General features: G+C 36.8%; 1 protein-coding gene across 9 annotated transcripts in view; it reads left to right on the top strand.

The window, feature by feature from the left end:
• Positions 1-16,892, top strand: part of ncor2 (nuclear receptor corepressor 2) — a 152,897-nt gene that overhangs the window by 92,889 nt on the left and 43,116 nt on the right. For 5 of the 9 annotated variants that reach the window (XR_013201227.1, XM_077224504.1, XM_077224501.1 and 2 more), the window contains exons 7-15: positions 5,954-6,010; positions 8,088-8,140; positions 9,316-9,382; positions 9,794-9,966; positions 10,085-10,175; positions 10,506-10,520; positions 10,908-11,086; positions 11,959-12,013; positions 12,150-12,248. Coding sequence is in view for 8 of the 9 variants with exons in the window: in XM_077224504.1 (XP_077080619.1) it covers positions 5,954-6,010; positions 8,088-8,140; positions 9,316-9,382; positions 9,794-9,966; positions 10,085-10,175; positions 10,506-10,520; positions 10,908-11,086; positions 11,959-12,013; positions 12,150-12,248 (789 nt within the window). In the remaining variant the exon portion in view is untranslated. The remainder of the gene's footprint in view (positions 1-5,953; positions 6,011-8,087; positions 8,141-9,315; positions 9,383-9,793; positions 9,967-10,084; positions 10,176-10,505; positions 10,521-10,907; positions 11,087-11,958; positions 12,014-12,149; positions 12,249-16,892) is intronic. The other 4 variants (XM_077224506.1, XM_077224505.1, XM_077224503.1 and 1 more) reach the window with 1 other exon arrangement.

Below are 16,892 nucleotides of genomic sequence, written 5' to 3'. Positions count from 1 at the left end.
TACTGTGTGTGTGTATATATATGATAAATATAATATAATAAATAAATATAAGGAAATGTGCAAAAGTCTAGTATTTTGAAATTTCACCCCAAAAATGTAAACATACCTACAAAGCTACCTGAAAAACTAAGTCTACCTTGGACACAAGCTGTTTTAAACGCAGAGGGTGGTCACACCAACTATCGATTTGATTTAGTTAGGTTAATTGATAAATAAAATCTATTTATGACATTATTTTTGGAAGCCTTGTAGGTTTCTTCAAGCATCTTTTGGAGACTTAGCCACAGTTCTGAATTTAGTCTGTATCATTTTCTGTCTCTTCATGTAATCACAGACAGACTTGTTGATGGTGAGATCAGATCTCTGTGTGGAGCATACTGGCTGTTGTCAGACTCCTTGTGCATACAGAAATCTCACTGTTTTATTACAATGGCAAAATAAATGTTTGGAAATGTAAACTGATATTTCCTATTGACAAACTACAGCAAAAGATAAAAATAACTGACTTTAGAAAAATGTGGGGGGTGAAAATACTAACGTGCCTAAGACTTTTGCACAGTGCTATCTATATATATAAATGTGTATATTCCTATGTTAGACAAGTACACACACATTTTAAACAAATTAATGTTGATGTTCAGAGAAAATCTTCTCTGAACAGACACAGGTAAGTCAAACAGCTGTGACAGATCTTAATGAGAGAAACAAGCTGTTAAATATGTAATGAGGTGCTGCAGTCAATGGGTGGTGAACTCAGCCCCCCCACCGCCATATGACTCAGAGACAGTCCATTATGCTGAATCACACCACTTTCTCTAGCTCCAGAGATTCTCTCAAACAAAACCATGGGCTAATCTTAATTATCACACTGTGTACTAAAATTACTTTGCTGTTAAAAGCATAATACATACTTGTTAATTTGTATAAAGACAGTACACCAGAATTGGCATGTACAACCTTGTCATACATTTGTGTATTGATGTGACAGACCCCCCTCTGTTGTATATGCTCTAGCTGGAATTTTTGACATTATTCCTTGCCTGTACTTGTCTACAGTAAATTACTGAAAAAGGGCTCCTTTGAAATACTGAAATACTGTACTATGATTTGGGGTGCACTACTCTTAAGCTTGCATATTATATACAATGGATTCTATGTAAATTAGGATGCAGTTGTGGAAAGTCACACAGTATACAATGTGTCGGTGGTGCTAGTGGTCCCTCTAGTGGGGAGAGACTAGAGGATTAAAGAAGAGAGTCTCAAACCCGGGGTAGGGCTTATATATTATAGAAAATATTTATTTGCATCTTGTTTTTAATGAGAAATTGACTTCAAGTACTTTGTTAGTAACTTTGTTACTAATAGATATGTTAGTAGTGGAGTTTTGGCTGTGATAATCTGTTAATAGTGGTTCACTAAGATTTAAATGATTTGAAATTGACCTTTCACAAAGACCCGGCCCTCTTAGTTACTGTTACTACATCCGACAAGCCATTCCACTCTCACTCCAGTCCACACATCATGTTCTCAAACAGTGAAAAATATATAGCAGAGTAATGTAATGTATGTAAACTGAATGACTGTGTATGACTAAAGTGTAAATTTAACAAAAATCATAAGATTATTAGATGCCAAAACGTTGCTATGGTTATCACGTTCTCATGTTACTATGGTTACTATGTCAATCATCGCAATTTCATGACTCATAGGACTATAATTTAGCGGATTCACTCCCACATTAAAATGCAGTTATCACTCCTTACACTTTACAGTGTGAACGTAACCACTGGTACTCTAGAAGCATGACAAACAAAACTATTATTTAGATCAATATTGCTCCCTTTAAGCTATCACTTAATTACTGCGTTCTGCACTCTCACTAAAACTTTAGTCATAAACACTGAAGTTTTCCGCATCTGTACAGTGAATCTCTTATTTACACCGCGTCTAGATTTAGTTGTTAATGAGGGGATTTGCAAAAGTGTGAAGCTTGTGAGCTGATTCTGAACATCCATTCCGACCAAATTCTCCACATGGTGACTCTAAAACCCCTCTGATTGGCCGCTGCGTTCATGCGCTTTATATATACATGTCATTGATTGGCTACAATGCTCAACGCTGAAACAACAGAATGCAAGTAGTTTCGTTTCGTTTTTGAATAATAATATAGTGTGTCCTCCATTGCCCGGACTTGACTGTACTCGGAACATTTTTTGAGACTAAAATATCAGAGTCTGTGTCAAGTCCGAGTACAAATTCACCCGACTGCGTGACAAGTCCGAATTGAATTTCATTCAAAATTGGACTCGAGTTCGAGTACCCCAACTCTATCTGTTAAGAAATAATTATAAAGGCACAAAAAAACATGATGACAGTTATCCAGTATTTGGGCCATCTGAGAGTCCATTATGTAGCACATTTTATTTGTTAGTGTGGTGGTGGTTTTTTATTTAATTTATTTTCTGGTTGTTGCGTCTTTGGGCTGCGTTTCAAACCACCTCCTGAGGTTTGAGTGATCAGATTACTGGCCATCGTTTTGAATGTGTCTTGGAGGTTATTTTTGGCACAAAATTTCTGCATACCTTGCTGAAAGCTTCATGTATCTCCATCATAATTGAATCTGCCTTTTACTGTTCTCTACCTCAAGTGTATCCAGGTCTGTACTTTCGTTTCCTCTGTCAGGTGGTTCTGGCTTCCGTCCTGCTGTGATCTTTTAATCACACCCTCCATCTCTTAATACGTTAAGGTCTCTCATGCTGCGATACTGCCGAAGAGGGCTCACTCCTTCCTGCTCTCTTCCAGGAAGCACTCGATGCTCTCTAAAAATCCATGAGATAGAATACAGAAGCTAGTTTTGTTAAAGTGCCAGTATCACGCCGATTCACAGTGGGAGAGGAAATTGTCTTATTAAAGGTGCCATGTTCTACAGTACCGGTTTGTACTTTTCCTTTGAATTGCACTGATAATGTTGGACAAGATTCCAACAGGAAAACAGGTTTTGTATCCTTTCTCCCTGTGAAATAAAAGCTAATTTGGCTACAGTATCTTTAATACACCTCTATGTAAATAACCTGTTATGATTATCTAACCTATTTGCATTGGGCAAATCAATAAAACAGCTAATCCATTCAAACTTTGCTCTAACAGTAAACTAGTATTCATTAAAATACAAATACTTCATAAAGCAAGCATGCATGCATATGTCAACCAAATGAAGACACAGATATTTTTTGAGCATTGCTTTTGACCAATAATATACATTGGTATATAATAATTTAATTATTTCAATTAAATTTTGTAATTTAAATATGAAAATAAATTGAATTATTATTTGTATAAATATATATATATATTTTTTTATTTAATCAGTCTTTAGAATAATATATGTACCTATGGTTTACTTTATATTTAAATGTAGTATTATTAAAGGGCCCCTATTATGGATTTTTGAAAATGACCTTTCATGTAGTGTGTAACATAGCTCTAAGTGAATGAAAACATCCTGCAATTTTAAATCTGAAAGTCCACCGTATATTAAGTTAATGTCTTTCAAAAGTAGGAGTCGACTTGGAGTCAATTAAATGACTCTGAATCGTTTTTCAAACGAGTCATAAGCCGTTTCGTTGTGACGTCAAGACGAAGCCTTAGTACATTGCCCTCCCACGTATTGCATGCGCAGACACCAGGGAAACTTGAACCTCAAACCGGCAGCTGATTCCTGTGGATACAGATAGCATCATGTCGAGAAGACCGCGCTGTGCTCTATAATGTGAAGTAAAGCCAGTTGTTTTTTTTCACTGCCCAAGGGCGAGCATGTGAAGAATCAGTGGTTAAAATTCATCTTTACCACGATATCACACCAGTATAATCCTAAACTTTTGCTGTGCTCCCTTTATTTTACTGACGACTGATTTTCAAATTTCGGAGTTCAATGCAGGATTCGCAAACCGCTTACTCTTGAAAGATGGTGTTCAAAATACTTAGTTTTGAGTTTTATATTGTGTAGGTCTCCTGCTAACTGGCTAACTCATATTATTACTGTCTTACTGAAATACTTCTGCTAATCAGCTGTGGGCCACTATTACCTAAAACTCTTTCTATTAATGCAGATTGTCTGTCGTTCTCCCTACTTTGAGGAAATATTTGTTTTACCAATGTTTATGTTACATCAGATCATTCACTCTAGAGCTCGGCTAATGTACATTGCATACATGCACTGTTATTGATACAGTTTCCACCTATTCACCGTAATATATTAGAAAAATACTCTGTAAATAAATTAGTACAAGTAAAATAATCGGTTTGTTGATGGACATGCACTTGTTAATGCTGATGGTGAGGAATTACAGTGGCAACATATTATAATGTTCCTCAAACTGAGTAGTGTATCACTGAGAAAAGTCCTACTCAAGTCGTCCTTGCGATGCAGGTTCGGGTTGAATAACTAGTTCTTCCAATGTTTCATCATCGGACCCGCGCTCACATTAATATGGTCAGATCGACGTCATTGTTCGTTACTGTGTTTAGTTTACAGTGTAGGAAGCCTCAGGACATGCAGAGCTGAGGTTGCTTATGGCAATGGGAGTTTTTGTTTTCGACGCACGTGCTGTACATGGTAAACCGATCACAACAGACTGAGCTGTCTGGCCAATCAGAACGGAGTAGCTCGCAGAGAGGAGGGATTGATTCATTTGACGAGTCATTTGAGAATCATTGAAAATGTGATGATGTGCAAATGTATATTATGAGGAAATTAAACAGTTTTTTTTACCTTTGATGCACGTAAACATGTTGTAGGAGACTCCACAACAACATTCGGAAACTTTAAAATAGCATAATAGGGGCCCTTTAATAATTAATAGTAGATTTAAGTTACACTATGTAATTAAAAGGATTAAATAATATTACTATTTAAATTGTAACCTTCGTAATAAGAAAAAAAGATAAATTGAATAAATAATTAATAGAATGATCAGATGCTGTTTGCAGCCCTACTTATATGAAATGAGTATTTTGTATGTCAGGGCGGCTGAAGTTGCTGTATTCTGAATAGTTATGTAAATGTGGGTGGTCATAATTGTATGTGCTCATGGTTGACGTCATAATCAGTGATATTTGAACGACTCAGTTCAGTTTTTATAAAGAGTGTTTCACAATACTATTGTCAAAGCAAGCGAAAGCCTGTTTTCTATGTTGCGTCCCCTTTAAAATGATGATGACAGGCTAATTGTTTACTTATTTTGTGAAGGAGATTGTCTATTTAAAATATGAGCATTTTATCTAGTCATTAGATCTGCTGAATGAAAAAAAAAAATTTCAGAGTGTGAGCTGCTCTTAGTGAGGTCATAAACAAGAATATATTGCATACACTAGGTAAATGAAGTAAGCATCAATGGATATTAGAAAGTGCCCTATTTATCCAATCTCAGTAATGGAATAAAATCACCCCATTACTTTAAGAGGGTGCATTAGTACCTGTGTGTGACTTCTTAAAAACTTTTAGTTTTGTTTGCGCGAGAGAAAGATATTTTACTTTTAGGGCTTTCGTTTTGTTTGTTTGTGTGGAAGAGAGACACAAGCCACACTAAACTGCCAGCAATCTGCTGCTTTTGTCACCATATCCCTATTAGGTCTCCTTTTTTTCTCTTTCTCTTGCTTACTCTCTCTGTATTTGAGCAGGACAGCACATAATGTAATAAATTCTTCTTTATTGCATCTAATTGGATTACCTCCCCATCCACCTAACCCCCCCCCCCCCCCCCTTCCTCGTCTTCCTCTTTCATAAAGAGAGGGGAGAGAGGTAGATGGCAAAGGGCAGCGAGTGTATTCTGTTGAGAGCTCTATTAATAGTACATCCCTTATACACTTGCTTGTTTATGTGTGTGCGCTAGAAAGAGTGTAAGGTGTGTTGCTGTGGTGATGTGCTGCTGACATGTGTGTGTTTTTTGAACAGAAAAAAGCAGAGGAGGCTCACCGGATCCTGGAGGGACTCGGACCCCGAGTAGAGCTGGTGAGTCCACATTTATATCCTTACTTCCTTTTTTTCACATATCGTCCGTCTTTTCCCCCAGCAATCTTCACTATTAAAAATAACTTAACGTGTCAGCTGATCCCAATATATTAGTTTATAGCAGTTAGGGCTGCAACTAACGATTATTTTGATAATCGATTAATCGGACGATTATTTTTTCGATTAATCGATTAATCGGATAGAAATTAAATTAGATTTTTTTTTATTATAACTAAATAAAACCGTAAATCTGGGTATTTATGTGTAAAAGTGTACTTTAAAAAGTGCAAAAGCCACACATTGAGTTTTACTAATATCAATATTTGCATTGTTTTTAATGATAATTGCTGATGGCAAGTTGACAAACATAAATTATTGTTAAAAAAATTATATCCAACATATTATGTTTTAACACAATTTTTGTTAAAACAAATTTACACAGACATGTTGTTCAGATGTGAATATCTGAACTAAAAACAAACTAAAAACATCTAAAATATATAATTAATTTAATTTTTATTTAAAATTAATTATATATAAGGAATATAAGGATAAAGAATATAATATATATTATATATAATATATAAAAGAATAATATAAGGATAAATTGATTAAATAAATATAGAAAGACTGAAAACAATTGTGTGAACGTAGAGCCGCAGTAGATCGCGTTTGAAAAACAATTAAAACTTAGTAGACAAATGCTATAAAAAGAGAACGGAATGGAGGTAACGTTACCCAGCAAGCTAACAGGCTTGAGTAAAGGACAGGAGAAATTATGCATTAGTGCACAAGCATTCGCTGAAAACCACTGAGTACAGTGACTAAAAAACAATATTTTACTGCTGCTGTTATTAACTGCCTTTATATTTAGTGCTTCGCTTTGTAAACACCGTTTTAATTTAACCTATTTCTGCGGTAGCGCTATTTTAATCCATCACTTACGTTGCGAGCGAACTGATTGCGCAACCTGATGCTCGAGACAAAATACAGACATCCCAAGATCCCGGAAGTCCCGGGAGTCTCCCGCATATTGATTGCGGCTCCCTGATGCCCGCGAATTAGTTCAAACTTCCGAAATCTAGAGCGCGCAAGCAAGAGCGCGCATGCGAGACATAAGAGACTGCTCCAAACCGTGTAGCGCGCGCGCTCGGCAGAGCGCCTGAGGGAGAGAGACCTTGCGTGTGTGTGCGTACCAGTAAACGCTCCCCGTGACGTAAGCAGACCAACTAATCGATAATGACATTCGTTGACAACGATTTTCATAATCGATTATAATCGATTTTATCGATTAGTTGTTGCAGCCCTAATAGCAGTATCAGCTCATGTACTTTCACAGTGTACTTTTCAAAGATAAATGGGGTCATGTGTCACATCAGCCAGTTATGTCAGAGTTGACATTGACAGGGTCTTCAGTTTGTCATCATGTTCTGTGACAACATACATCAAAACCATCGCAATATTTTAATATTTAACAGGTTTTTCTAAAATGAATGAGCTGATTTCTCAAATCATTAATTTTTGGTTAAATTTTTTTATTTGAGCTTCACATTTGAGGTGTATGAAAACCTACTGCTGTAACATGACCTCCACAGTGTGAATTGAAATATGAACTCCTTCAGCCTGCGAGTCTGTGTGGCTACATACACTGCTGCCTATTTGTTAACAACATGGCTGTTGACCTCGTGCATATGCGTTTGGCACAACTCCACTCATCCATTACATTAGAAACCAAACAGGAAGTGACCTCCAATGTCTTGATAATCGAGATGATAGAGCAACCTTTCTAGTGCCGCCCATTTGATCAAATGCTCTGGACTTCTGTGACAGAGAAGAGACTTACTGCCACACATCCATTTTCCTTCACTTCCAAAATTACTTGACCTCTCAAACGAGTGCATGATGATGATGTCAGGATGATGTTGGAGAGTACAATCTTCTTTGTGTTTCTGGGCTTGGCTGAAAAATGGGACGTTAGAAAAAGAAAAGTTCTCCCAGAGCTGGGCTGCCTTGATGTGACCGCAGTGTTTGTGTGTGTGAAACTGAACTCTACTGCTTTCATCTGTCTCCCCTACAGCCTTTGTACAACCAGCCGTCTGATACCAAACAGTACCATGAGAACATCAAGATGTGAGTATGCCTCTCTCTGTCTCTCTCTATTTCCTTAAAAAGCTCAAACAACTGTGTCCACTGAGAGATTTAGAAATCTGAAGCTTAACCAATTACAATTATGCTTATTTTCCATCTCTATTACTGCAGTTTATAATTATTGAGGGATGAAACTGAGAACTAGCATTGTAGGCACACAGGCATAGAGCCCAATTAATATTCTAATATTGTTGTTCCTTATATGTTAGTTCGTTTACAGAATTTATTTGGTCTTCGTAATTTTGGTTCTGAGCCCCGTGCATCATGCAGCTGAAGATCATTTGGAGTTTTTGAACAGTTTTCTTGGTTGCACAGAGAAGCACAAAAAAAGTATAAAATATGATCACTTATTTATTGTGGCTAACAAATCCCCTACTTTCAATTTTCTGTAATCCTTCTATGATGGCGTATGTGGCGTCATAATATTCAGACCGGCAAATGTGTGTGTGAGAAAGAGAGAGAGAATATTTCAACCTTTCAATTTAAGGTTTTGTACTCAGGAGTCCTTTATTGATCTGAGCAGCATCAGTGAGAAATATTTGTGTAAAAGGTGATGTGTGTGTAGATTATGGGCGTTGAGCTGCATTCTAGGTTCCAGTGTGTCTCGTACAGCAGCTAACTGTGCCACCTCTGCAGCTACACAATTAATCTCAATCGCACACGTACATGTATTAACCAACCATTTAAAGAGATCTAAGAACACCAGTAGAACATGTCAAATGCACAGTCTGAGAGATATCTGAAACCAGGTGCACACACACCCTCATGTAGGGATCAATCATTAATGCAGGATGAGAGTAGATTAATGGTCGTGACATTTGTCGTGTGAGAGGTTGGCGGCCAGGAATTAATCGGTATGGAGTGAGAGAATTAAGGCTGATTACTAATCTGACCTGCATTGCTAGCTAACTAACTCACTCTATGTCATTGAAGGAGGGACCCAAGTCATATCTATGGACATATAGGTGGGCTCTTTATCTTGGGCCAGTATGCAAAATGTTTATGATTAGGGTTCCTTTCTATCAAATAAAGCTCATTGGTATGTAAACTTGGGCTTGAAGTTCTCTTGATGTGTGCATGCAAATAAGATGTTTACAAATGGCCATTTAATTTTTTTTTTTTTTTTAAGTTTAATGTTTTAACTTTCCCCTTTACAGAAATCAGGCAATGAGGAAGAAGCTCATTCTCTATTTCAAAAGAAGAAATCATGCTCGCAAGCAGTGGGTAAGTGATAGCATTCAAACACACACACACACACACACACACACACACACACACACACACACACACACACACACACACACACACACACACACACACACACACACACACACACACACACACACACAGACACAGACACAGACACAGACAAACACACACAGACACAGAGCCGGACGGCTTTGTGGAGTTCCCTGTACCTGAATATTAGTTAACTAGCATATAGCTATCCATAGATGTGGTTGAAGTGATCATGTTATTGAAGTTATTGAATGATGGGGTGTTTAAAAATTACATTGGAACTGTTAGCTATTGTAATCAATTTCATTTTAAAGTTTCCTCTATTGATGACTCTACTGCAGTGTACTCTACCTAGATTTTGATTTTCATCCTTTACATTCTGACTGATGTGCTCAGGAACAGAAATTCTGTCAGCGCTACGACCAGCTAATGGAGGCCTGGGAGAAGAAAGTCGAGCGCATTGAGAATAACCCACGCCGCAGAGCCAAAGAGAGCAAAGTGAGGGAGTACTATGAAAAGCAGTTTCCTGAGATCCGCAAACAGAGAGAGATGCAGGAACGCATGCAGAAGTGAGTGGTCATATAGCATCTTGAGCTTTGGAGACTTTTGCATGGTCATCATCTGTGGTTTCATAAGCTCAGGCTGATAGAAATGTGTTAACGTCTGTATTTGTGCATCTTTCTACAGTAGAGTGGCTCAGCGAGGTGGAGGTCTGGCCTCAGGGGCCCGCAGCGAACATGAGGTTTCTGAGATCATCGATGGCATTTCAGAGCAAGAGGTAGGAGTGCAGCTTTGATAAACACATAGTGTTTCCTGCACTGCTTTTCAGTGTCAAATCTACAGCACCACAGCTGAAGATTACACTTTACTATAGTTGTTACCTTGCAGTCTGAATTTTATGAGATACATTTTTGTTAAAAAATATCTATTGAAATTTGAATCAATAAATCAAATCTTATACCATTCAAAAGTTTAGAATGGTAATTAAAAAAAACAAGAAATTGTATTTACCAAATACACATTTAGTTGATCAAAGTGACAGTAAAGACATTTATAATGTTACAAAAGATTTCGATTTCAAATAAATGCTGTTCTTTTGAACTTTCAGGAATCCTCAGCCTTGGTGAGCATAAGAGACTTCTTTCAAAAACATTAAAAAAATCTTACCAACCCCAAACTTTTGAACGGTAGTGTATGTATGTTTCTTAAACAGTATTGTATACACTCAGGGGCTGCAAACGATTCTATAGGAAATGCTGTTACACACAACAGATAAGCATACTCTGGAAAATGAAATGTATGTGTGCCTGTCTGGAAAGTGCACAAATATCAAAGTGACTTTAAAACTCAAGGTCTCTTGCACAACAAGGAGGGTTTTGTGGCTGATCTACTTCCTAAACTCAGACACAGATTCAGTGTCCACATATTTGCTTGTTTCTGACTTTGCTTGTGAAATGACTGTTTCTTTTTAAATATTTATTTTTCTTTGCCTTTCTTTCTCTTTCTGCAGAACTCAGAGAAGCAGATGCGTCAGTTAGCCGTCATTCCCCCCATGTTGTTTGATGCCGAACAGCAGAGGATAAAGTTCATCAACATGAACGGGCTGATGGACGATCCCATGAAGGTCTACAAAGATAGACAGGTCATGAACATGTGGAGCGAACAGGAGAAGGACACTTTTCGTGAGAAGTACGTTCTGCACTCATTGTGTGGATGTGCGTGTTGATTTTGCATGAATGAATGAATGAGTAGTTGTAAAATCTGTAAGATGTATCAGCATGTAGGAGCTTTCAAGAGCTCAGCTGTTTTTGTGCATGTGGATGTGTTTGTTAGAGGTGCAGTGCTAGTAAAAAAAACAAAAAAACAACTGAAATCTGTGCTGATGCTGAAGTAAGCACGACTACTTGAGCAGACTTCTACAGGCCAGCTGAAAATAGCATGCAACTGAAATAAACATGCAATAGAGTTTTAGTGGCCATGAGCCATCCTTAATTTTAACAAAAGAAGTGCTATAAAAGCACTATAACAGTAGTAGCCCATATGAATAGTATGACTATTAAATCTGTTAGTCAACATGGCAAATTCGCATGACAAACTTGAAACAAAAATCTGTGTGGGATAATCTTGCCCAGAAAATGTGTGTATTCTTATTGAAAATTTATTGAACAATGGTAAATGTGACCATATCTACATCTCCTCTGCAATTTAAAAAAAAAACACATACACCAGTTTTAGGTCAAGTTTGACTTGACATTGTAGGTATGTGATGATATGGACATTTTTGCAGATAGATTTTCACTTCAGTGCATCACTACCAATCTGCACCGAATTTGTTTTTAATGTGGCAGCAGAGGGGCTCATGGTGCAGAGGTCAGCAGCAGAAGGAAGTGAGAGAGAGATCTAGTCTAGTTCTTAAGCATGACTTTTACTGAGTGAATGAGGAACCTTACCAAACGAATCCACCGTGTCACGAAAGTCATTCAAATAATGAAATGGTTAAATATAGCATTGGAAGGTATGTGTTTGCTCTGTATCACAGCTCTTCCTCTCCTTCACTGCAGGTTTATCCAGCACCCAAAAAACTTTGGCCTGATAGCCTCCTTTCTGGAGAGAAAGGTACACCTGCATCTTTATTAATACCGTCCTCCACATCTCATTGTTTGCAGTGCAGGCTGTGTGCACGGCATGAATATGAACTCAGAGTATGAGCAGAACGAGTAAGGTTTGAAGTGTTGTGTGTGTCTGCTCACAGACGGTGGCTGAGTGTGTCCTGTTCTACTATCTGACTAAAAAGAATGAGAACTACAAGAACATCGTTCGCAGGAACTACCGTCGCCGAGGCAGGAGCCAGGTAAGCTTGAGACTGCATCTGTCATCTTGCACTTTGACACTTTAATGCTGTGTTTCATTCAAAGTTGTTTAAAGAAGCAAACCACCAATGCTTAATGGAACGCAGAATAAGCACTGAAAACCTCAAGGATGTTTTCTATGGCATTATGCTATATTCAATAGTATAAACATTTTTATTTGCTTGTGGTTCTGTCCTCTCATTTACAGCATTTACGTCATGATTAGAGGTATAGTGGTAGAGGTCTAGTGCTGATAAGTGATTAATCAACCGATATTTTTAAAATGGATACTGTATTTAAAACAAACACAACACTCAGTAAAAAAGTAAAAAGGTGCTGAACTAAATTGTGCTAAATTAAATAAATCTATAAATATGAATTTATTAAAATGAGAACAGAACAAATTCTACAGAAAATAATTTAAACATTAAACAGGGTTCGTACAAGGTGCTTAAGGTGCTTGAATTACTTGAATTTGACTTTTTGAAATTTAAGTCCTTGAAAACAGCCATATTTTTGAAGAGGTACTTGAAAAGTGCTTGAATTATTAAAGGGATGCACCGATACCGAGCTCATGTATTCGTAAAAATGCTCGGATACCAACAACCGATAGGCCCCCCAGGCAGTGTGTGTATAGCTGTGGTGCGCGAGCTGAGGAAACCGTGCTGTGGATTGAGCGCGCAGCGGCACAGACACGCGAGCTGGTCGAGCACATCCCTTTAAACAGACATCAGTGGAATTAGTAGTTCAGTCGGATGTCAATGGCTAAGAAAATAAAACGAGGCATGTAGCTTTTTATTAACGTTAACTGACGAGAGAGCGCAGTTCTGTTGAATGCTCTTGATTGTAATCGTTCACTCAGCACGTGTTATTTGGATGAAAACTAAATCGTATATGTAAGTAAAGTAAAACATGAACTGTTACCTGTTGTATATATAACGAGTGATTCCCTACATTATTACTGGACGTTTGCAGTCAAGAAGTTCCATGAACCCAAACATCAGCGCGCAAACCGGCGTCTCCGCGCGCGAATACTGAGTTAAGTTGTCTTTCACGCACTAGCGTAGCCAGAAAAGCGTCTCTGGGTGTGCATAAGAAAAATTGGGTTTGCCACATTTATTGTCAAATTAATGTGCAAAAAAACTCAGACCCGGCGTATCACTAACTTTACAGAATAGACTGGGCTGATGTGTAAAACCGGCTTGCCACATAAACATAAAACTAGGCCTACAGTATATAAAATATAACTCAGGGCTCAACATTAAGGCTTTACATGTGCTTGTCCTTAGAACAAGTAAATCGGCCATTCTCTTGTCCAAGTAAAAATCCAGAAATCGGTTTAAATGTATGCTTCATCTTTCATTTTAAATTCTTAGATTTGATCAATAAATTCAATTGAAATAATAAGACACTGCTGTTACCAATCAAATTAATTAATTTACACTGAAAAATTACAACTGCATTAAATAATGTTATGAGATTGTTTTAAATATTTTTTGAAGATACAAATATGACATATTGGAAAGAATTATAGCCTACTTTTAAACATGAAACTAAACCACCAGTAGGGGGCGGCAGGTGTCCGTCTTAATGAGTGAGTTATTGAGTCATTTATTCAAATGATTCGTTCAAACGGCTGAATCGTTAAGGAATGAGGCAGTTGTTTAATAGGTCATTGAATCTTTGACTCAATCGATGCATTCAAAGCGCTGAATGAATCATTAATTAATGCAGTTACGTGTTCAGGTGAGCTGCGCTGTGGTTCTTGGGATGTTTGTTTGGAACTATTTTCCTGTTCAAATAGAACAAAAACAGTCAATATTGTGTCTAAAATGTAAGTGACTTGATATTAATTACTTGTTTATTGAACTGTCATATGAAATCAGTGTCATATTTTCAGTCGTGATGGTATTCAGCACTCGCGGTCACGTGATGTTGCTTAACTGTATGTATCATATCATATGTTATAAATATAAAAACTCCACATAATTTTTTTAACCGCTCTATGTTCATAAAGTTTCTTTGTGTGATCTGCGCTCATTTGTTTCCATTTGTCCTCATGAGGCTGCCCGAGCCTCAACAGCACAACCGTATTACCAGTCAGCGGCTGTTTGCGGATTGGTTGGCAGTCCGCATGTCGGCAGATATTTTGTTAACATTATTTTGTTTAAATAATAATTTAAAAATGAAAATAGATTTTAAATGTACAAATATTTTAAGTAAACAACAATAGGCCAAGTTTAGGAAACGTTTTTATTAAAACTTTAAAAAATAATTCTGCATCTATTTTAGGTGTGCCAGCTGCCACTGTGGGTGGCACCGGCACACCCTGGCACACCTGTGGCTACGCCAGTGCTTTCACGTCTTGCGTTTGTACGGACGAATTCACACAAAATTCTGTAAAAACACCCATCTTGGCGAGTATTCTAGTAAACAAAGTCAGTTATATCTCAAGTGAACGTAGCCATGTTCTAATGGGGTCCGTGCGTTCGGTCAGCAGTTTAACAAACCCACTGCTGTTTTAATGGTAATGTTAAACAATGGACAATACATTACTCACTGCTCTTTACTAAATAGGCTACCCTTTTCAACTTTATAAAAAGATCCATCTATATTTAATTTATCCAGTAATGAATATGCAATTTTTTCACATTTGATTACTTTATTCAAATTTCTGTACCTATTAGATCTACCCGAAAAACTCTAAAAACACTGTTTATTTCATTTGTAGCCTTTCTTTGTTCTATTATATTTATTTGTAAGTTGATTATTCGTTCTTATTTTGTTGCTGGCTGCTTACCTTTAATAATGTTTTAAATTCACATTAATTAGGCTGGCAGTTTTTGTTGTAGTATCAAAATTGGATTAAATAATTTATATTTCACTGGTTACAAATGTTTAAACATTTTTACCACTGACCCAATCCTCAGCACTAACCCTTCTGGAGCTGCTCTAGTCTAAGTATGTGCTGTGCTATTCAATGAAAGATAAAATATGATAGAGCAATAGAATGTACAGTAACAGAAGCTCATACAATGCATTTTAGCAGGCTTAATTAAGCATGAAAATAATTGAAATATATATTTGATAAACAAGCCAATTAGAAATTAGCCACCTAATATGATTTATATTCTTTTGGTTTATCTACTAATACATTTAAAAATTACAAATGCAGTGAAAATTCCGGGATTGGTTACGGTATCTGTATCTCGTTTTTGTTGTTGAAAAGATACAATTGTTTCACACTAAATCAACGCTGCGGTCCATTTGTGCTTTATCAGCAATTGCAGGTGTTCATGGAGAGCATTTCTGCATTGATAAAGCAGATCAACTTGTCTGCTTTAATAACAGACAAAGGACTGCAGTTAAACAATTGCACTCACTGTAATTTAAAATGAGTGATTTACTTTTGGAACTTAAAAGTAGTTCAAGATGAATGTAATAAACTCACTAATGTCATAAAAATCATTTTTAGCTGAAGAAATTTGTGTGAGATTGTCCAAAACTATTCAAAAGTTAAAAATGACATCCTAAGACATCAGTACTTGTCATACAAACCTCAACAATGGTGACAATCAAAAAAATAATTTGAATGCATATTTTATTCATGCCACAATGCATGCTGGGAGCCATGAATGTGTTTTGTATGCTGCCATGAAGAACGTTACCATTCCTGTGTTTCATATACAGAATGTTGATGTCTGTGAGTGTATAAATGACTCAAAGCAACAGAACTACAGCAAATTCAATGGTTTATATTTAATTTCACAGAACTCAACATTCAGCAACTGAAGCAATAATGTTACAAATCATATTTTTCAATAGTGTTTCAATTCGTTATGTCATAAATTACAGGAAACGCAGTTTTTTGTCTGTCATTATAACAGACATGTTGATCCACTTTATCAGTGCAGATATGCTCTCCATGAACACCTGCAATTGCTGATAAAGCACAAACCTAATGAAAGTCAAGGGTCAAGAGCCCAACTAAAGCAAACACTGATCTCCATGATGGTGACCTCAAACGAAACATTTTCAATAAGACATCAACATCTAAATCTTTTAATTCTCAATAAGAACTTCTCTAGACGTGTGCCAGAAATAAAGTCAGTCTGGTTAGTAATACGTGAGGCTGGTGATGCTGTTTGTGGAGTTTTTTAATGAGATCTTGATAGTTAATGTCTTTTATCTTCAGTTTATCTAAGGCTGTGTCTGGATAAAGCTGTAGTTTGTGTTCTTATTACTCTTTCGAAAGATGATTGAAAGAATGTTTCAGGAACATCACACTAACCTCAAAATAACATTCTAGTAACATTAAAGAAACTGGATATTTTTATGTTCTTGGAATGTTAGAAATCAACGTTCCTATAATGTTGAATTTTAAATCAAAATGAAGTTGAACGAACGTTTGAGGAACGTTACACCTTTTAAAACACGTTCCTCTAACGTCAAGAAAACTGGACATTTTTCACGTTCCCAGAACCAACACTGAATATTTGGAGAACGTTCTTATAACAAAAGTCTGTTAGCTGGGACATCAGATACCATATGTATTTAATTTGAGTAAAAAAATAAAATGAACTAAATAAAAAAAAATAATAAGGATATTGTTTGATAAGTGCCGAAAAGTCCTTGAAAGTCCTGGA

The sequence above is a fragment of the Siphateles boraxobius genome, unplaced genomic scaffold, assembly GCF_051911475.1.
Source record: "Siphateles boraxobius isolate OS27281-9 unplaced genomic scaffold, OSU_SipBor_1 9, whole genome shotgun sequence".
NCBI classification, from domain to species: domain Eukaryota; kingdom Metazoa; phylum Chordata; class Actinopteri; order Cypriniformes; family Leuciscidae; genus Siphateles; species Siphateles boraxobius.
This window is presented reverse-complemented; position numbering and strand designations above follow the sequence as displayed.